This window comes from Lepisosteus oculatus, chromosome 16 (assembly GCF_040954835.1).
Source record: "Lepisosteus oculatus isolate fLepOcu1 chromosome 16, fLepOcu1.hap2, whole genome shotgun sequence".
NCBI lineage: Eukaryota > Metazoa > Chordata > Actinopteri > Semionotiformes > Lepisosteidae > Lepisosteus > Lepisosteus oculatus.
Window position 1 is genome coordinate 12,166,115 of NC_090711.1, and position 21,062 is coordinate 12,187,176.

The 21,062-nt window shown below is 43.9% G+C and overlaps 2 protein-coding genes across 2 annotated transcripts; one reads left to right on the forward strand and one right to left on the reverse strand.

Moving 5' to 3' along the window:
• Positions 1-444: 444 nt before the first annotated feature.
• cebpb (CCAAT enhancer binding protein beta) lies at positions 445-2,099 on the reverse strand. The gene has a single exon (XM_006639412.3). It carries the CDS (start codon positions 1,875-1,877, stop codon positions 990-992), a length of 888 nt encoding a protein of 295 aa, XP_006639475.2. The 5' UTR covers positions 1,878-2,099; the 3' UTR covers positions 445-989.
• A 3,263-nt stretch (positions 2,100-5,362) lies between these two features.
• peds1 (plasmanylethanolamine desaturase 1) lies at positions 5,363-19,993 on the forward strand. The gene is made up of 6 exons (XM_006639477.3): positions 5,363-5,550; positions 9,412-9,531; positions 10,756-10,847; positions 11,717-11,861; positions 13,563-13,775; positions 14,388-19,993. Exons 1-6 carry the CDS (start codon positions 5,409-5,411, stop codon positions 14,507-14,509), a joined length of 834 nt encoding a protein of 277 aa, XP_006639540.1. The 5' UTR covers positions 5,363-5,408; the 3' UTR covers positions 14,510-19,993.
• Positions 19,994-21,062: the final 1,069 nt, after the last annotated feature.

Consider the following 21,062-nt stretch of genomic DNA (forward strand, 5'->3'; position numbering starts at 1 on the left):
TATATTGATCTAATGCTTTAGGCTCGAGTGTATTGCTTTGATACAGTAATGGACATAGGCTCCTTTTGGATCTTGTTGTCCTGCAGCTTTAGACTGTATACTGTTTAGACTGCGAAATTGCAGACGATATCACCACTGTCAAGAATTCCCAGATCACACTATCGTCGCAAAACTTAACGCCTTTACTCAGTTTTCTTGTGCTGAGCTCGATGTAGCTCCTACGATAATCTCTTAACCAGCTCTGGGTTGTATTAAAGGATGAATGCGTTCGGCAGCTCAGTATCTTCAGAGCCACGAGTTACCACAGCTTCACAGGTGCCTTTTCAGTGAAGGAAAATAGCGGTGAACCCCATTCAGATATCATGTGAATGCACCGGCTTACAAGACCTCTTCTGAGCCATTCACGCAACTTGCGCTATAAGCAACAGAGACACGAAAACAAAGTTTGCACCAAAGTAAAAATATTTTTAATTCAATAAAATAGTATTTATACATTTCATTATAATTTGTATATACCTTTCCATCTTTAACAGATTACTTCATTGCATTGCCAATACTGTTACATCGGATTGCATCATTTGCGCAATCCAACTCCCTTGACAACCGTTGCTAAAAAAAAGAGCGTACACTTCGTGTTTTCATCAACATTTCTTAAATAACACAGAAGTATATTAAACGTTAAAACTCGTATAAAAATACAGTAAACAATTTTTGAAAAAAACAAACAGACATGGTATCACAAGTGGTAATTTATCAACAATCAGTCGCATATTCCATGTTCCCAAGCAAACAACACCCACACGCTTTCAGAAATACGGTTCCCTTGTAAATTGGTAAACAATTTGATCCTTTTTTAGGGAAAGAGAAACATCTGAGTTACAAATAATACTTCCCAGAGAAAAAGGGGGGCCAGTATTTTCCAGCTGGCAATATAAAAAGTACCCCCGCAGTTGAAGCGGCGGCCGCGCGTACCGAGTCCCGCAACGGCGCTAGCACTGTCCGGTCGCCGACAACAAGTTCCTCAGGGTGGCCAGCTCCCGGGACAGGTGCTCCACTCGCTTCTGCAAGCGCTCGTTCTCCGCCGCCAGCTCCAGTACTTTGTGCTGGGTCTCCATGTTGCGCTGCTTGGCTTTGTCCCTGCTCTTCCGCACCGCGATGTTGTTCCTCTCCCGCCGCTGCCGGTACTCCTCACTGTCCTTCTCCAGCCTCTTCTTGCCCTTGCTGCCCGAGGACATCTTCCCGTGGGACGGCGACCCCCCAGCACCTGGCGGGGCGGGGGTGCCCGGCGGGCTGGAGCAGGAGGAGGAGGCGGTGGAGAGGTTCCCGATGCTGCCGCTGGGAGCCGACTGGTACTGTAGATAAGACCTCATCTCGTAACTGGGAGAGCCCCTGTCCATTCTTAAATCTTCCTTTAGCTCCTGCTTGATATAGCCGCCCAGCAGCTGCGGGCTAAACACGGTGTCCACTCGCGTCTCCAGTAACTCGGGGAAGCCCAGCAAGTTCGACGGTCTCGGGCTGTCGCCCTGATTGGCACCCCGAGCGCTCAATGACAAGTAGTTTCTGTAGTTCTGCAAGGTGGCGGCACGCTTGTTCTTGCTGTCTTCGGCAAGAAAAGTGGAGAAGATGTCCCCGCCGTGGTGCTGATCCAGGGTTTCGACCGGGATCTGCTGCTGCTGCTGCTGGAAGGGCAAGGCGGGGTCCAGGTAGATGCTGAAGTCGATGGCTTTCTCGTGCTCGGCGATGCCCAGCTCCGTCATCGAACCGCCGATGGACTGCTTGCAGCCTGTGCTGCTGCTGTGGTGGTTGTTGTTGCTGCTGCTGCTGTCAACACCTCGGAACGCAAGGTAATCCCCGTCGTAAAAGCCCGCCACTGCCATCGATCTTAACACCCGCCGGTTTGCGGGACCATCGGGATCAGGGACGGAGCTCCCTGGCGGACTTGCTTTGCTGGCAGAGGGGGAAAAGCGGGCGAACTGGGGTGCACGGTCTGCCTACAAATAATAATACTAATAACGTCCGAGGCGATTGCTCAATCGGTGTGTCCTGGGAGGCAGTCTTTGGCAGCGCCCACACGCTCGGCTCGGCGTCCAGTTCGACAGCTTGCGCTTGCAACAGCGTATATATAGCGAACCTGGAAAGAGGGCGGCGTCAGACCTCAGGGCAGGGTGGCGGCGTGACGGGCTGTACCGGTTGAACAGCAAATCAGCTCGACGCTGTAGTCCGAGAGCTCGTTTCAAGATCAAACTAGTTTTTTTTTTCCCCAGTGCTTCTCTGAACTTTTTTGCCCTCGTAATGGACCTGCAAAAGAGCAACGCAGTGCTGTGAAATAAAAAAAGGCAACCGGCGCTTCTCTTAATGTTGTGTATTTGGAGAAAAAAACATTGACTTGTGAGCTGTACCCTTTTCTGTGCGGAGACTAGGGGGCTTTTAATACACCATGTTGTGACATAAGAAATCGTTGCGTTCAAATGATCAAACAACACTGCGTGTTTTACAGTAATGTCCTGTACCATTGATTATTCTTATTTAATTGCTCATTGACACAAAGATATTGTTGTTTAACGGCGAGCGATAACCATCCTAAGTGCCGAATTTCTCTCATGGATGTCTTTCACTGCTCAATCCTCCCTCCCAAACTACGGTCCCTGCCAAAAAGCGGGGGTCGGTCTTCTGTAGTGTCAAAGTCGGGGGATCCGCCGTCCTGTTGCGCAACACACGCTGGCGAAACATAAAATACTAATAAAAACATAAATACGCAATTGTAATGGCCAAACGTTCTTGTTGCATTTTTTTTTCTTTCAAAGCTGACAAACCAAAAGCCCAACCACAGCTTGGACATTGCTCCACAGCTCCTAGCTCTAGTTACAAGCACATTACTCGCGTCGATCGCCAATGCCAGGCGACAATGTTAGGGAGTGAAAGGTCGTTCTGTAAACTTGTTTTACAACAACGGGGGAGGCCTTTTGGTGCGCTCAAGGGAAAAAAAGGTCTCGTATCTGCATTTTTTTTTACAAAAAGAAACCTTTCAGACATTTTAAAAAATTCAAAATGACTACTGCCACAGTCCGTTTCATGTCTTCTATTGACTACTTGTTCCAAACTCAGCTCCCCAGTTTCTTATGAAAAAGACTGAATTCTCTTCCTGTGCATGTTTGAGCACCGACAGCGATCACTAAACCAGAATGATTTGTGCGTATTTGAAAAGGATGTGAAACTTGCTTGGCGTGTCATTGAGCCAGGGTGCAAGGGAGTTGCAGCCCTTTGCAACTGCAGAGGACACTCAAGTCAACTCAAGCACAGGGCAGACGCGTAAAGCAAAACTAAAAAAAAAATGAGGACTGGAAAGAAATGTATGATGGCCCGAAGCATTCGAGCGATACGCAGGACGGATAAAAAAAGATGATATCGCCCCCTTGTGGCCTGACACGGAATTGTTATAAAAATTAAAAAAACACAAAGATGATGATGACGATGATTATTATATAGCTGTCCCATAGTACATGAGATTCACAAATGGATTCCAAAACAAATATAAATCCACGATTGAAGGAAATCGTTATATTATTATACGTTTCATTAGAATACCTCTTTTATCGTATTTTTATTTTGCTTTTTTATTCAGTTAGTTCGTTCGGGGACTGGTGGTAATCGTGACTTCAAACTGGTCAGAGTTTGCAGGGAGATGGGATTTACAACACGACTGGATGTGGTGACTTTGGAGTTCAGCTAATGACTTGCTAGCGGTTTGACAGGTTCGAGGTAAAGTGCAGACTGGGAGACTTCTTGAAACCTGAACTAACTTGTCGGCACACCCAACACCGGCGCCTCTTACGTCAGAGGAGCTCGGCGCAGCGCTTAACCTTATCAGCACCTGTATGACCGACCGTACTCGTGTCGAATTCACCTTCATTGCTTAGTGAAATAAGGATCGTACGGTGGTTAGCACTACCGCCTCACAGCGCTGGGGCCTTGGGGTTAAATTCCCGAAGTGTTATCAGCGCGGAGTTTGTATGTGCGCCCCGTGTTTGCGTGAGTCTCTTCCGGATGCTTACTGGACTTACTGGTAGGTTAAGTGGCTTCTGTAAAAATTCGCCCTGGGGTGGGTGTGTGTGTGTGTTAGTATCTGTCTGCCTTGTGATGGACGGGCGTCCCGTCCAGAATGTACCCCGCCTTGCACCTGGTGCTTGCCGGGATAGGCTCCAGCTCACCCGCGACCCAGAATTGGAAGAAACGGTTAGAAAATAAATGGATGGACGGCGAAATAAGAAAATTAATACAAACAGTTCCGATTTGTGATTTTTAATTCAAACGGTTCTGTTATTTTTGCTTTTTCCTAGCTAACAAGAGAATTCTTCTGCGCACAGTATTGGCATTGGACTAGCACAGTACCAAAATAATAAAATAATAATTTTAGGTTACTCATTGTTGAGTTTCGTTCACTGACAGATGTTCTCACATTTTTAGGAGCGATGTCTCCTAAACTGTAATAAGTGATTCAAAAAATGAATGGCACACTGCGTTTATTTGGCGATTTTATCCGAAACGGATAACCAGAGGGATTATTAATTTAAAGGTACATGAATGAAAACGCATGTTAAAAATGAAACAGGAAACAGAAACATATGGATTGTCTAAAAAACACGTGGGTCACGACCCTTTCAGTTTCGGGACCACTGTAACACACCTCCGAGCAGCCGAATCTTCAAAATAAAGATTTGAAACACCTAAGGTATTAATGCCTTTGCTCGTGCAGCTGTGCTTAAAACTGACTTTCAGGTGTTATGCCTTTTTGTTAACACCCTTAAACTTAAGGAACGCTTAACGGAAACACGAAGGCAAAATTTAAATGTACTTTCCTTAATGTAACTGGCCGCTGAACCCTAAAAGCAGATGTCATTTAGAAATATTGCGGATAGTTTTTATATGACACTTTGATTATGAACACCAGACTGCAACGAGAACCCGTGGTTGTTTCGTAGTGTGCAAAATGCACTCTGGGCTTCCGTCTGTATGAGCAAAGTAGGATCTGATGTCATGCTGTTATATTTTAATTCGCACCACTTTTTTTTTCCATGCAACTGGAATGTGTCCAATGTCCACAGACGGCCGTACGCAGGCAGCGAGCCAGACACACGCCTCTCCCGGCCAGCCCACCCCCGAAGTGTGTCATGTTCCGTTTCTCTGATTGGCTGGGGCTGGGTGTGGCCAGGAAATACAACCTCTGCTGGGCCATTTCCATTGGTGGACCGAGGGCGCTCCGTCACCCGTCCGGACCTCGACGATTGGTCGAGCGGAATAGGGAGGTGAGAAATGATTGGCTGATGCCAGGGTACGGGGCGTGGCCAGGCCGTGATGCCGGGGCCCCAGTTGGCTCGCTCGCCGGGCGGGGGTTGGATTTGCTGGGGAACATGGCGAGAGCAGGGAGCGGAGACGGGTTACAGAGTAATGGGATCCAAGAAGACCCTGAGCCGCGGGGACCGGGCAGGGGAGAATGTCGGTGGGGCCCGCAGCATGCAGGTGCCCGGGAGCTGGCGGAGCTGTACTCTCCAGGTGAGATACCGGTGACAGCGGGCTAGCGGGCGTCACACCCACATGAGCAGCCTGCGATTGAATCCTGGTATTCACATTCACTTATACAAGAATGAATAGCTGCTACCCGACAGGCTCCGTGGAGTAGTATACTCACCCGGAGCTGAGCATGTAAGGAAATGACATATATGTTGTCGATTCTCTGCAGTTGTTTATGTATATCACGGCAGGAAAGTCAGTGAAAATAATGAGGTTTACCAGGTCCAGGTAATTGTTAAGATACAGTGTTAAATAAGAGAGGGTGTGTCGTAACCATGGGTGGGCAGCCGCGGTTCTGTATATAGTATCCGCACGTGATGCGGTTGTTGTTATGTGAGTGAACAATGGCTTTATGGACGGGGCACAAATTCAGAGCATTGTTATAACAGTGTTAATAATAATAATAATAACTGCTTACACGTATATAGCGCTTTTCTGGACACTCCACTCAAAGCGCTTTACAGGTAATGGGGATCCCCTCCAACGCCACCAATGTGCAGCATCCACCTGGATGATAGCGTTAGTGCTTTCGATAAGTAGAGTCGTTTAACGATTTTATTTTCCAGTTAGACACTAGGACTGCTGGAAATGAAATGTGAGGTATCATTATTCCAACAACTATTAAAAAATACAGGGTGTTGGATGATCTAAATATTTTCCTTAAGAAGTAACGCCACCAGCTGCCTTTTTAATGTTTAATTATATAGATGTCTATGTGAGTGCACAGTCCTTATGGGTCTTATTCAGAAGTTACTCGAGGACAGTCAGTCTGAATTGATGGCGATTTGTAATTGAGGGAGCTTCTAACTGCTTCATCCGATTCAGGGTCAAAACGGGGGGACTGGGGCCAATCTCAGCAACCATTGTGTGCAAAGCAGGATTCATCCTAGGAGGGGACGCCAGTCCATCACGATGCAGACACAGACACGTACACACCAGGGTCAATTTTCCCTGAAGCCAATTAACCTATCAGAGTGTCTTTGGACTGTGGGAGGAAACAGGAGATAATAGATCCAGAAGCCAATATTTCTGTCCTCATAAGTTTCAGTGAGTCACGTACCAAACACATTGTTTTTATGCTATTGAGGCAGTTTTTAACTGCAAGGTCGAAAATATTTTCTTGCCCTAAAGTCATTTGATATCTAGAGAGAAGTGTCTCCCATGATGCCCTCCTTCTGTCCCAGTGGAGATTCTTGTCACTATGTGAGACTGTGAGCACTGTGTTAACAAGCAAGTTCCTTAGCATTGTCAGATCAGTTCTTATTAACGTGGTTGGCAGAAACCTTTTCCTACTTAGTTACAGTGATATATGAAGTAAACAAATACATTTGATGTTTTTTGTTGACTTTAATAATAGTGGAAGATGGTAAAAAACTGTGACAGTTTTGTATACATGTATACAAAAAAATACAATTTTAAAATTATAATGGAAAAAAACAAAACTACTGCAGTGCAAAATAATTGCATATTAATACTAGATAATACCACTAAACACTACAATGAATGCAGACTTAATAATACAAATACATTTATTAAGTACTTTTTTAGCTTTTTATTTCCTGGAACAGATAGATCTAACTCTGGGACACTGTAATAAAGGGCCTGTTTTGGTTAAACAACAGATACAAATTATCTGGAAATTCCAGTTTGATAAGTGCTGATGGTAGTCTGGTTAGTTAGTGAGCTCTGTGAGTAATGTTAGGCTACATGTTTTTTTTTGTGTTATTTATGATAACCCAGAGATTTCTGCTATGTCTCAGTTGGCAAGCCCTTCTCAAAACAGAACAGCAGTTCAAGATAATATAGACCCCTGGGTTCGAGCCCACATTGGTGTAGTGAAGCAGGTCTTACTGAAAATGTCTTGATGCCTGTGGTACTGTCATTTACTGTAGACCAAGGAATGCACTATTGCAGTACGTTTTCCAGAGAGAATGAGTTTCTTTGTCCTTTTATGCAGATTCATTTTTTTTCCAGGTTGCCTACAATTATTTGAATTCTTTTGAGAAAGTTATTTTTTTTCTTCATTACCCGTGGAGCCACTGCCAAGTATATAGACGTGATAAGCAGATGTGCCCACATTAAATAATCTAAAGATTTGTGTTTTTTCCCCATAGGAACTCTTAAAATACATTATTCTTCGGTGGACTGCATCCAGGCAATTTGAAGTTAAATTACTGAGCATAAATTAACCCTGTACTAACCTTAGAGACTATTAGACTGGTGTGACAGGAATGGTCAAAACTTTAATGTAAACATAAATGTCTAGAATGTTTAAGGATTTTGGTTTTAAGCCTGGTGATGAAGATGATGATAAAAGTTAGACTTGCTTGTTTGACTAAAGGACCTGTAAAAGAGGGGATTGCTTTGAATTGGACAGCAATTACTTTAGAAAATGATTTAAAGAGTATCAGATTGTACATGTTAATAGAAGTATCACCAATAAACTGTTGCGGATTTGGGAGATCATCAGTGTTGATAAGTTTTAAGCCAGGTTATGACATCCCTATGGAAGATTGCCAACTTCTTAAGATTAATGATGGAATAATGTTTCCTAAAACATTCAGATTATGTACAGTGCCTTGCAAAAGTATTCACCCCCCTGTCCCTGGACTTTTTCACAATTTATTGTGTTACAGCATGGAACCATGATGTATTTAACTGAGAATTGTTTCCACTCATCGACACAAAGTCCTCTATAATGTCAAAGTGGGGGAAAAAATCCAGACATTTGACAAAATTAAAAGTAAAAAACAGAAAATGTATTGAAATCATAAATATTCACCCCATCATTATTATAATATACTATAGTATATACTGTACTATAGAATAATTTCCAGATGTGTCATAATACCTTCCATAAAACAATGGATTAAAGAACAAAAGCAAAACATTGACCATATTAGAAGTCCTTTTTGAAAATGATAATTTAAGAAAACTTTTCCCTATTGGTCATTGTAGTAAAAGTGCCTGGAAAACAGATTGAATATAAAGAGGAAGTCTGGGCTCTAAACTGGTGTAACAAGATCGAAAATGTGATTATCCATGTCTCTGACCTCATTTTACAAAACTTAAAAATATCAAAAACAGTGATAGATACGCTATATAGTCTCCAGTAGCTTGCAGTTTTTCTTTCACATTGTGCTTCACAGGTCAATGGTGTATTTGAACAAAATGGGATTAATTTCACACCACGACTCCTTCTGATGCCACAGCAGGTTCTGCCCCACCTCAGGGCATCGTATTACTAGAGCGAATGAAAAAAATCAACTCGGAGAATCGGCTCCTTCCTGCTGGTACTCTGGAGCCTAAGCGCAGAAGCCAGACTAGAGTGATATGTCTGAGAGCAGACTATAGGGAACACTTACTTATTATTTATTTCACCACGTGTTCTCCTGTATATGTAACATCCAATGTTTGTGCTTTACTACATAGGACCATAAGAACACCTTGGTCTGTTAAAGGAAACTGTCCTCAGAAACATTTGTACTGGTTGCCGAGGTCCAGTGTAGTAAATGACGGGGGTATGGGATGTTGAAACTGGAGCAGAAGTGAAGTAAGACCACAGTAAATTCACCTCCAGTCCGCATCAAGAATGGCCATTAACAGATGAGAGCTACAAAAGAAAACGAAATAAAGTTGCTTTTAATGGAGATTTAAGAAAAGAAGAATTTCCATTGAATCTGTCTGCTGGTTCCCATCGTTCTGTTGTGTAGAGTACGCCATGGACACCAGTCTCCCGTGTTTCCAATTTAACTGAGGGCTGTTTGGAAACCGGTTTGTGTGTGGAAACTCCCTCCCCTGACAGGAAAAGCTGGTTGACTGCCTCTTCTGCCTCCCTTCCAGGCAAGCGGTGTCAGGAGTGGATCAGCGTCGTCCTCTGCTTCTCTCTCATGGCCTTCAATTTCTGCCACCTCCTTGCCAACTTCCACCTGGGGCACACCTCTCTCATCCTGCTGGGAATAGGTAGGACCAACATTCGGCGCTGCCGCCGGCTCTCTGCGTGCGGACGCTGGCGGTCTCCGCCGCGGCGTGAGGGAGTGGGGGGTGCCATCGGCGCTCGACGGCCTCGCGGCAGCAGGATCGGGTCCCCCCGGGGGGCGCTCGTCGCGTGCACACAGACAAACGAGAAGCACGGCTCGCCTGCGGGTGCGAATGGGCAGACACTTGAGATGAGCAGGGCGTCGGTACGATTCCCGGCTAACAGGTTTGCCCACCTTCCCCGAAGACGGCTGCATTCACAGCTGGTTCAAAGAAGACCACTACACGCCAAAACGCCTTTCTAAGACATAAACACAGCGGCGCGACTCGCTTTGCACAACTTCCCAGTTTGACTTTATTTGCAATATTTATAAATGTTGTTTATAGAATTTATTATAGTTACACCTGAAGAAGGCTCCACGGCCGAAACGTTGTGTTTTCTCTCTTCTTTTTTTCAGCATGGAATAAACCTATTACTTGTTCCTTATTATAGTTAGTTACCTCAAGTAACTGAGTGACATTTGCTTTCTTATTTTCTAAGTGGGAGATTTTAAGTCCTAGGAAAATTTGGTTCATATAGTGTTTTATAGCTCTTTTTAAACAGAGGTCAACAGATTGTAGGCTAATCTAGAAGAATGTTGACCAGACTTTGCTGGTGGTTTACAGTGGCAGACGTTTCCATTAATCTTTTACTTTGAGAGGGCTGAGTACAGTCATTCGTGAAGTGTTGCTTGGAAGTCTGTGCTCGTGTTGTTTGGTTGTTTGCTTTTCCATTAAATTATTATTTTCTTTCTTTTCTCCATTATAGTTCTTCCAGTATAGGCCTTTGGAGTGCAGAAATCAGTTTTAAGCAAAAGGTTCACTAAATGCATTATTGAACAAAAGAGTGTATTTATGGATGGAGAATTAAGACTAAGAGATTAAAAGAAATAAAACTTAAGTACGGGACAGTATTTATAGATGGCACAGTTACTGATGAGTTCAGACTCTGGAAAGTCACAGTTTCTCTGGTTAAAGTGCGTTTTTACCCAGTTTTTACCCAGTCTTAGCCAGTTTATCTTGGGAGGGTAACAGCAGTCTGACTTGTTTTGCAGCCGACAAAGGAGAGTATCTGTGGGCTCAGGAACCTGTGATCCGTGCATGTCACTCTCATTACTTGTGAATGAAGGAGCATCACTTCAACCTGTTGACCTGGTTTGTTTGGTTCAGTTGCAGGAATTCTGACAGCTGACTTTGCCTCTGGTCTGGTGCACTGGGGGGCCGACACCTGGGGGTCTGTGGACTTGCCGATATTTGGAAAGGTGGGGAAGCTTCGACTCTGAAAATGATCCATGTGTCTTAAATATGAGACACTGGCTACAATGTCTCCTGCTGTAACTGCCCATCTGATATAGAAGTGTTAAGTTTTGTGCTCAGTATGGTCACCGTCGTTCGTACAATGAAGTTCATAGGTGGAGCACAATGTGAATGCTGTGGTCAAATAATTTTCTCCCCCAGCATCAGAAACCTTCAAAACTTGCCTCCTTCGGAGTTGAAATCTGATGGGTGTCCTGGAGGCTTGAAGTTGGATTGTCTATTTTGAAGCTGGCCTGGACCACATCAAATCTGAGCAGCTAAAGCTGACATGATAGGGGGTAGGAAGAACCTATTGAGCAATGTGGTTGTAAACAAAAAAACATGAAATGTCAGCTGAGCACTTGAAGACCATCTGACTGTGAATCATCTGTGGTAATTCTGGTCTGTATTGTGTTTCGAATCCGTACAAAAGTTGAACAAACGTTTCTGCAGTAGGTACAGCAGAAAAAGAGATACTTGTATAAAATTATGATCATGGTAAATTCTGTGTAGATTTTTTATATGATGATAGCATTAATCATTGTAATTGCTTCTCTTTTTGTAATACATGATCTTATGGGGATGGCAGCAGATGCAGGGCTCTCCTGGTTTGTCTAAATATAATGGTAGTTATTGAAAACAATTTGGAAAAATGAAACAGATCAATAATTGAACGGTGCCAGATTCACCTTGAGATATTTGAAAGCAGTGCTTTTTCTGCAATTCCTTTGGTTATAAATAAAAACTTGAACAGTCCGCAACCCTCCAGCAGTTCCCGAGTCCGACCCCCCTCCCCCCCCCGACTCCTGACTCTCTCCCGCTGGGATTTCCCCAGGCTTTCATCCGGCCTTTCCGGGAGCACCACATCGACCCCACCGCCATCACACGCCACGACTTCATCGAGACCAACGGTGACAACTGCATGCTGACCCTGGTGCCGCTGGCCAACATGGCCTACAAGTTCGTCACCCTGCCCCCAGGTGAGCGCCCTGTGAGCTCAGAATGGGCAGAGCAGGCGCGTAACGGTGTTCACAAAACAACTGGATGAGATTACAGCTAGTCCTCGACTTGCTTTCGGAAGTCCATTTAGAAAATCGCGATCACGTGTATCGCGATACTACTCGAACCATACACATGCGTAAAGAATTAACATGGATAAATGCTACATTGTGTAATACAGCTTTGTTATTTTTATTCACTAATTTTTACTGTTTACTCATGGTAAAATAATACTATGTAGATATTATAAAATGAAATATACTAAAAGTAATCAATAATGAAAAATGAATAAAAAGTGCTGCTTTGCACTTACCGTTAATGTAGTCAGCTGAATGCATACTGGGCCTGAACACTCACTGTATTGCTTGCTAACCACCAAAACAATAACATGTGGCAGCACGGTGTCGCGCAGGCTGATGATGTCATCAATGTTAGACATTACGACCAAAAGCCGGCACACAAAAATAATATACAGTCCTGTACAGTAATACGATTAAGGGAACGGCCGTCGTAAATGCAAGTGGTCGTTAGTCGCATACTTTGTAAGTCGAGGACTACCTCCAATTCCTATAATAATTTGTTACGCTTATATAGTGCTGTTCTGGACACTCCATTCAAAAGTGCTTTACAGGTAATGGGGTCTCCCCTCGACCACCACCAGTGTGCAGCCCCACCTGGATGATGCGACGGCAGCTATAGTGCACCAGTAGTCTCACCACACACCAGCTATCGGTTGGGAGGAGAACATAGTGATGAAGCCAGTTCATAAATAGGGATTATTAGGAGGCCATGATTGGTAAAGGCCAATGGGAAATGTGGCCAGGACACATTTCCCACTCGTTCGGCTGAGCTCTGGCTCAGCTCATTGATCCAAGGATTTCTATGCCAGCAGCCATATCATCCAGCAACTCACAACTGGCAACCCACTGTGTAGGTGTGAGTCTAGCCAGTACCTGGAGGGGTGACTCCTGGGAAAAACTAAGGTTGCTGCTGGAAGAGGTGTTAGTGGGGCCAGCAGGGGCGCACACCCCGCGGTCTGTTTGGGTCCTAATGCCCCAGTATACTGACGGGGACTTTATACTGTAAAAAGATGCCGTCCTTCGGATGAGAAGTAAAACCGAGGTCCTGACTCTCTCTCTAGTCATTAAAAATCCCAGGGTGTTTCTCGAAAAGAGTAGGGGTGGCACCCCGGCGTCCTGGCCAAATTTTCCCCTCTGGTCTTGACCAGTTCATTTGTACAAACGTGCCTGAGGTATGCTTTCAGCCCCACTGGAAGGCACGTCTTCACTGATGATATTTGGCCCCTTGGCATCGTGCCTTTAAAACAGTCTTTAGAAACAGACGACCATTACAATGAAACAGATGAGCAAGGCAGCCTGCACGATTTGGTCATTTCAACTAGGCCTTTCAGCTGTCATATTAATGTTTTTTTCCAAATTTCCAACCCGTGCTGCTTCTTACACGGGATATTTAAGTCCATGCTTATTGGGACGTTGTATTAAGGGTCCAGTAATGAAATTGTAACAAAGCAGGACAGAAACGGACTTGTTATCGTGAAAGTCACAACCTAGACATGGAGGGCTGTAGGTCACAGTGGGTCACGTTATGTGAGCTGAAATTCTGGGCTGTATCCATCTTTTTTTTATTTTCCGCGGTCTTCTGTTTATTCCCCGTGCCTGCAGCGGAACTGTACCGCAGCTACCCCTGGGACTGCTACGTGTTTGCCCTGGCCATCTTCGTCACCATGACCAACCAGATCCACAAGTGGTCGCACTCGTACTTCGGCCTGCCGCGCTGGGTCACCCTGCTGCAGGACCTGCACGTCATCCTGCCCCGCAAGCACCACCGCATCCACCACGTCTCCCCGCACGAGACCTACTTCTGCATCACCACAGGTCAGCCCCCCCCGGGCGGCGGGAGAGCCCCGAAACGGCAGGGCTCCCCCACCCCTGTGGCGCGATCTGATGCAGGTTTTGTGTTGGAGCTAGACGGGTTCTTGCACCAGTGTTCCTGGGGCGAAGAAGATGTTTGTTTTATTTTAATCCGCCCCGCCCGTTTTAATCAAACTCGAGTGGGACGGTTGGTGCAGTGGTTAGCTTTGGCGCCTCTCAGGACCCTGAGTTCAGCATGCTGGCTGTGCGGAGTTTGCAAGTTCTCTCCACTTTTGTGTGGGTTTCCTCCGGGTACTCTGCTTTCTTTCCACAGTCGAAAGACATGCTGGTAGGTTAACTGGCTTCTGAGAAAATTGGTGCTGGTATGAGGGTGTGTGTGTGTGTCTGTGGCCTGCGATGGACTGGTGTCCGGCCCAGGGTGTACCCTGCCTCTTGCCCGGTGTTTGTCGGGATAGGCTCCGGCTTCGGCTCCTCTGCGGCCCTGTGTGAGATGAAGTGTTGAGAAAATGGATGGATGGACAGATGAAGCAGATGCCCTGAAACAGGTCTCCGAGGTTTCCTGAAAATGTTCTCTTTCTCACCGTGTTCTCCTCTCTGCTCCACGTAATTCCACAGGCTGGCTGAATTATCCCCTGGAGAGGCTGGGATTTTGGCGGGCGCTGGAAGACTTGATCCAGGGGCTGACCGGAGAGAAGCCGCGGGCTGACGACATGAAGTGGGCTCAGAAAACCAAGTAACGCCGCCAGTCGGCACCATCCCTACCTCGCGACCCCCTAACATCTCCTCCCCCCCCCTCCTGGCCATTTTCCCAACCATCCCCCCCACCCGAGAGGAAGATTCAGCCTAACGCACAGCAGCGGCATTGCGTACGCGCTTTTTTGACAGCACAGATTTTTACTTTCGGCTGATGGAAGAAAAACGAAGAGCCTTCGGCGGCCTCTGTAGGGGCTGTCTTCACATCTCCCCTCCCAACGCCCCTGCCCCTTGGCCAGTGTTCGAAACCCCTCGCCCTCTTCCTCCTGCTCGTCCCACTCCACTGCCCCAGCTGGTGCCAGAACCCAGTGGAGCCTGGGCCTGATGAAGTCTCACTCACCGAAAACTTTTTTTTTTGTGACTTTGAAATGGATCGAATACTTGAAGAACAAAATGGCTTCCTAGTTAGTCGCCAAGAAGCACTTCGTTAAGGAGGAGGGAAAAAATGCAAAAGCCATTGGATGGGAAAGAGGCTATATAACTGGTGTACCCCCCTCCCCATTTTTGGCTTTTCACCCTTTGATCTTAAAGTCCTGGGCCAGGACTAACCTCTCTGTCACGTATGCAGTTTTTTTTGTTTCTGAGCAGCCTTATAAATCAAGACATGCAGTCGCCTTTTAACCACAAGAGCCAGCCCAAGGCGCTTTATGATGGTTCTCACCAGACTCGGGATCTTTGCCTTATTTTCCACAGTCTTTGCTCTTACTCTCAGTGCTGGCTCTTGTGCTCAGAGACAGGGTCATTGGAATCAATCCTGCGGGCCTTTTTTTTTAAAAACATATCACTCCAGACTGTCCCAATAATAGAAATGTCTTGGTGGCACCGATGGAGGATCTGTTACATTGCAGTGCTGCTGATTATGTTAGTTACACTTAGCTGTTGGATTACTGTATTTCTGTTAGTTTAGTGAGGTGGGGTGGTATCCCTGTTAAAAAAAAAGAGCTTGAAAAATGACTTTGGTGTTTCTTGTTGATCTTCTTCACAGATTTAAGCAAACCTGTTCTTTAGGCTCGGCGTGACACCTTCAGTTTAATCCCAAAATGGTTTCCCAGGAGCCAGAACAGCAGGGTGAAGCACCAGATGCATCCAATAGTTGTGAACTGATGCTGGTTTGGTTGGATCACTGTTGCTGTCATAGAGGGAGGTGGAGCTGGGTGTCACTCTCTGCAGGTAGACTGCACAGCCTGAAAGCAATGAGAGATCATTACAATAGGTCAAGTAGGTAATACTATAAGTGTGCTACCAGCAAAAATAGAATGTCTCTGTAGGAAATAGTTTGTCTTAAAAAGCAAGAGATCAGCATGACTGCTAGTTTTGTAATTCTGATATTGCATTTTTTCTGGTCATTCGGACTCGAGTCTTTGTTTGCTCAACCTAAATCTGTAAAAACCTATTAACATCATAGAAAAGCAAATTAAATGAGGAAACTAGTGAATATTTCCAAACAGCAGCATGCTATTCCAAAACCTCTTCCTTCTCCATTCCCTGATAGATGGATATTTTCTGTTACAATGAATTGTATGTAATTTTAAGTATTTTATATTTAAAATGAAAAAACAAACTCCCAAGAGAAACAGGGCATTTGATTCCACAGAATTTGCCAACAGAACAAATTAAACTCTTAATATATTTTCTTTTGATTCATTATTTTATGGCCACATACTTATAGGAACTACAGGAACAGCGCAAAAGAAAGAAGTATGCACATAAACACTCAAACGTAATCGGTAAAAGATGCATACATATTTTGAGGAACCTGATAAAAAAGGCTCTGACCTTGCTTAAAATATTTATCAGATGAGCAGCTTTTATTAATCTTCCTGTTTGTGGACAGAGACGTAGGTTATGCAAGCCCATGTTGTTGAACTTTGCGTTTATGGTAATTTAATGTTCTTTAACAAACTAATTACTTGAAAAAATAGGACACATGCTGTAGGTGTTCCAGGGAGCGCGTGGTATAGCTCAAGAGGAAGTCTGCTTTGAGCTTTTAGCACTGTTTTCGATTATCTAGTTCATCGCTCAGTTAATGTGCCAGTTTGTTTTGGCAACTGTAGTTGCCTTGCATTGTGGAGAATGGCTCTGGATGTGTCATTTTCAAGCTGACAGGGCCAGACAAGGGACATCTTTTTTTTAACTCCCTTTTCTCCGATATCCAGTCAGTATCTTCAAGCACCACCACAACAATTTTTTTTTTTTGCCAGTGTACCTCTCTAAAACTCAGATTCGGTTTGCTCTTAAAACATGAATTCTTCCTGCTTTGTACTGTATGAGAAGCAAAGGGTCGGTTTGGTTAACATGTGTTGATGGCAGGTCGGAGGGAAAGCTTTTAGATCTCTGTGGCATTTAGAAACTGGCCAAAATGACATATTCACAACTTCTTATCGCGGTTCTGTAGGAAGAAACTGCAAGGGAAAAAAAGACTCACCTTCTAAATAAATAAATGTGATAAATGTCTCTGGAGATAAAGACCTGTGTATGGAACAATATTTGTAGAGCTAATCTCTCTAATCTCCACTGCTGTTGTGGTTTAGAACTCTTCACTTGTTGATGGCTTTTATGATTTGTTCCCCCATTTACCAGCGGCCCTAAAAATCTTTCAGATTTTCCACAGAACAGGTGCCCTCTTGCTACAAGGCTTCTAGAGACCTAATGAGATATAGATATTTAGTTTTTAAGTCAGCAAACTGACTCGGAAATACAAATTGGCAGTCGGTTACATAGAGCATAAAGTTAACTTTTTTTTTAAAATTGTTTTAGCAACTTTGTAGTGCAAAGCAGCTGAGCACTTTGATGCTAGGGCCCTAGTTAAGTGGAAAGGGATTCATGTTTTTTACTTTGTGTGTATATGCAACCAATTTCGGGTCCCAGTCCAGTTTATAAGCACATAAGCTGAGCATGTTTTCCGCATTTTTGATAAAGCACCCCAGAAGAAAAAGCACAAGGTTCCACTTTTCATAACTGTACTGAAATTGGCAATTGCAATGAAGGGACTTACTGTCTTTAACTTGGTAGCCTGTATCCAAGCACTATTAACAAAACTAGAAAGTTAGCATAGGCAACACATATTTGCATTCTTTCTTCTGGTGGGCATATCTAAGAACTGCAAAAATCTAAAATAAAAGTTGCCTTGCAGGGAACCAAAAGTGAAGTTTCATGGGAATCCAAGAAAGGAAATAACACTTAAGTGGAGAATAACAGAGCTGATGGTGATATATCAGATATGCATTAACGTATGTGAAATTAGTTCAATACTTTTTTTTTAATTAGCTCTCTTATTTGGGTTGCACAGCTAGAGAAAAACTTTGCACGGATCATATGTGTGAATGCCTCCTGAAACACAAAATTGAAAGGGTCTTTAGGTTAAAAGTAGATGTTCAATCACATATGGGATATTTAAGTATTTCTGCCTTGCAGGAAAAAGAAGATTAATCTGAATGTCCGATAGCAAATGAGAAATGAAAAGGAAAAAAGTGACTGTTGTCAAAACTGCAGACTTGGATCGCTTAGCAGGCTACCCAAAGTGCAAGATAACCATTTCTTTATCTTCATTTGATATATTTACTTAAAATGCACTTTTAAATCTAGTTGGAGCCAGCTCTCTTCAGAGCTTACAGGTTTGAGCTGGCGTAGTTAATGGAAGTTATAGATACTTCTCACTAAAATAGTATGCTGTGTAAATCCTCAAAATTCTTACAACTCTAACCTGGCTTCTCTGTAGAAACCTTTTTGCTAACAGCTGTGCCGTTTCTAGAACTCACACAAAATAGGCACAGGTTACAAGAAGACGGGTGATACTGTAGAACTAACATTAAAGCATAAAGCAAATGTTATCTTTAAGTTATGCCTGCTGTAACGTACAGTAGTGCTTTCTTTTTCAGAATTCTTTCTCTGAATGAAAAGCACATAATATCTTCTGTTGAAGATGGTTTGGGTGCTTCTCATTGAAATGAAAATGACATTGTCTGGGATTGAGTGTGCCTGGTAGTTGTGTTGGAAACAGTCCCTTGCAATGTGGTTGATTGGCAAGACCACAGTTTTGACAATGTTTAGTATTATATGAGCGAGTTGCATAATGCATGAGAGAGGAACTGGACTGAATGAGGAGTTGATATTTAAGAGCAGTGCTAGTTGCCAATGGATGCCCATAATGTTAAGCAGCTACTGCTAAGATGGTGCAGCTGAGAAATTTGGATTCTCAAAAAATGTTTCATGTTTGGGGGGGGAAGTCAAAATATCAAAGCAAAAGATTTCAAATTCAAAAGTGGCGAACATTGCGGTTTAGTTAAAAAGGTAATAGTCTCTCTCCCAGAGCGCCTTGTTTCTGTACATGTGCAGGCCATGAAGAAAAGGGGCAACATCCTTGATTTCTCAGTGGAAATCCGGTAGACTTGTGGCTGTTATTGTGCCTTGATGGGCACAAGCTTGCGGTTTCTTTTGTGTCATCCTGAGCTGTTGGTCATGGCTGAGGATAATGGTTATTATTTTGTATTTGCAAAGACGGCAGTGGTAGGAGATGCAAAATGTGTCCATGGACACAACGAAATAGCTGTAGAATGCGTAGGTATTTCAAAGAGTCAAGGACATCATCTGACTCTTTGGTGGTTCCGCAGACTAGTTGTTTGAACTTGAAGGGAACCTTTTCACTTTGGGAGCGTATCAGTTGTGTTTTTCATGTGCCTCTAGTACTTTGCCATTCTGCTTACAGGTGGCAAGACCAGGTGTTGAGGTCATGCTGACATTATTGGAAAGTCGGTAAAGAACGTGCCCGAGGTTGATGGGAACAGGAAGAAGCTGTGTCCTCAGGCCAAATCACAGCCTTTCTGTTGGAGATTTCTTTTTCCCCCCGTTTGAGTTCTTACCTCGCAGACCTTGACATTTTTCAGCTGATATATCAGACAACCACCCTTTCCTGGAGGCTGTTTCTGCAGACAGTATGATGGACTAATACAGTACTTCGGAATAGGTGGAATAGCTTATTTCCCACTGGCAACTATACCTAGAAAATAACAGTTGAAAAGAACAACATGAACTTGTCTTAGTAATTAAATCATCCAGTCTCATTATTATCCTTTAAAGCCCAAGAGGATGTAGTTTTTCATTTCTTAAAATCTCCTCCTAAGAATAATTTTGGAGTAGGGGACTACATTAGTTATTTGTTAAGATGGTATTTATCATGTATGTATTGCTGTGTTCCGGATGAAGTCATTTGAATTTAGAGCCATTATGAGCCTTTGCAGGAACGACTCCATGTTGCTCATTTAATATAAAGCATTGCCAAGGATCATGGGAAGAATTCTCAATGGTGTGGTTTTATCTGTCTGAAGTAGCTCTGTGGTGGTTAACCTTTGTAAATATCAGAGAACTAATGCCTTAACGCCTCTGTTTTCTTCCCTTGAGGAAAAAATGTGTAATGTTAAAAGTGTACATACTATATTTATAATGGAAAAAAAATAAATAACTGTGTACTACTTGGCTTTGTTTTTTGTTTCTCTCCACTGGAGGATGACCGGTTCAAGGCTTGTTTTCTACAGCTGGAAAGAGGTCTTTATGACCGGTACATTTTTGCACAAAAACATTTATCCTGCAAACTGTGTTTTTGTGTGTGTGTGTGTGTGAGAGAGAGAGTGAAACACCACCTGCTTGGAATCACTTTTAACAAAACATTTTTATCCGATTAATATTAATTTCTGCTGCACATTCATTAATTATATTTGCACAGCAGCATGCATGACTACTGACATCCTGTATTTGAAAAAAAAATATCTGCCAATTTATTATAAAATATATTTATCACGGTATACCTAGCCTAGAATAGAATGGAATTCTAAATTTATTGGAAACCTGGTCATCCTGGCAAGCAGTGGTGAAAATGTTTACTTACGCAGTAAACATGCTGGAGCAGTCGCTGAGACTTGTAAGTGGAAGCTTGTGAATTAAAATCCCAGCTGAGACACTGCTCAGATTGCATTGCTTGGCTATATAAATGGGTGGAGATGTGCATTGATTTAGATAAGTGTCGGTGAAATTAATCGTGATCATGATTTTTAATTGCCACCTGGGACCATTCTATCTGAAGGGCTTTCTCTTGCCTTGTGCCCCTATTTGAATCTTCGATCTAGAGCTAAAACTCTTCTCAGCTAGCAGGGGCAATCAGGCCCGGCCTAACAGTTCTGGAGCCCCTTACCCACAGGAGCGAGGCTGACTGACTTAAAGAGGCCAGGCAAAGTGAAAGGGCATGACAATACCTACTGAAGATTCCCAACCCTCCTTTACACGGAGGAGAGGGACGCACTTCATCCACACTCACGTGGCTGAGCCAAGGCGGCCATTGTGTGCCAGAGAGCCCAGGACACAGCAGATGAGCTGGAGCAGTGAGAAATGAGCAATTCCAGTACAGTAAGGGGGACGATCCGGATGTTACAAACACAAAGTAGAACGTGAGCCAAAATATTAGCGTTAACACCACTACCCTTGACAAAGCTCTTCTATGGATCTTTTCTGACTGAGTCATCAGGACCTTGGCCCAACGCTTCAGTT

Bases quoted from the DNA above. Each gene is read 5' to 3' on its own strand.
- cebpb (XM_006639412.3), bottom strand. From the start codon at position 1,877: ATGGCAGTGGCGGGCTTTTACGACGGGGATTACCTTGCGTTCCGAGGT.
- peds1 (XM_006639477.3), top strand. From the start codon at position 5,409: ATGGCGAGAGCAGGGAGCGGAGACGGGTTACAGAGTAATGGGATCCAA. The intron at 5,551-9,411 runs GTGAGATACCGG...CCTCCCTTCCAG, and splicing joins GGCGGAGCTGTACTCTCCAG to GCAAGCGGTGTCAGGAGTGG. The intron at 13,776-14,387 runs GTCAGCCCCCCC...GTAATTCCACAG, and splicing joins CTACTTCTGCATCACCACAG to GCTGGCTGAATTATCCCCTG.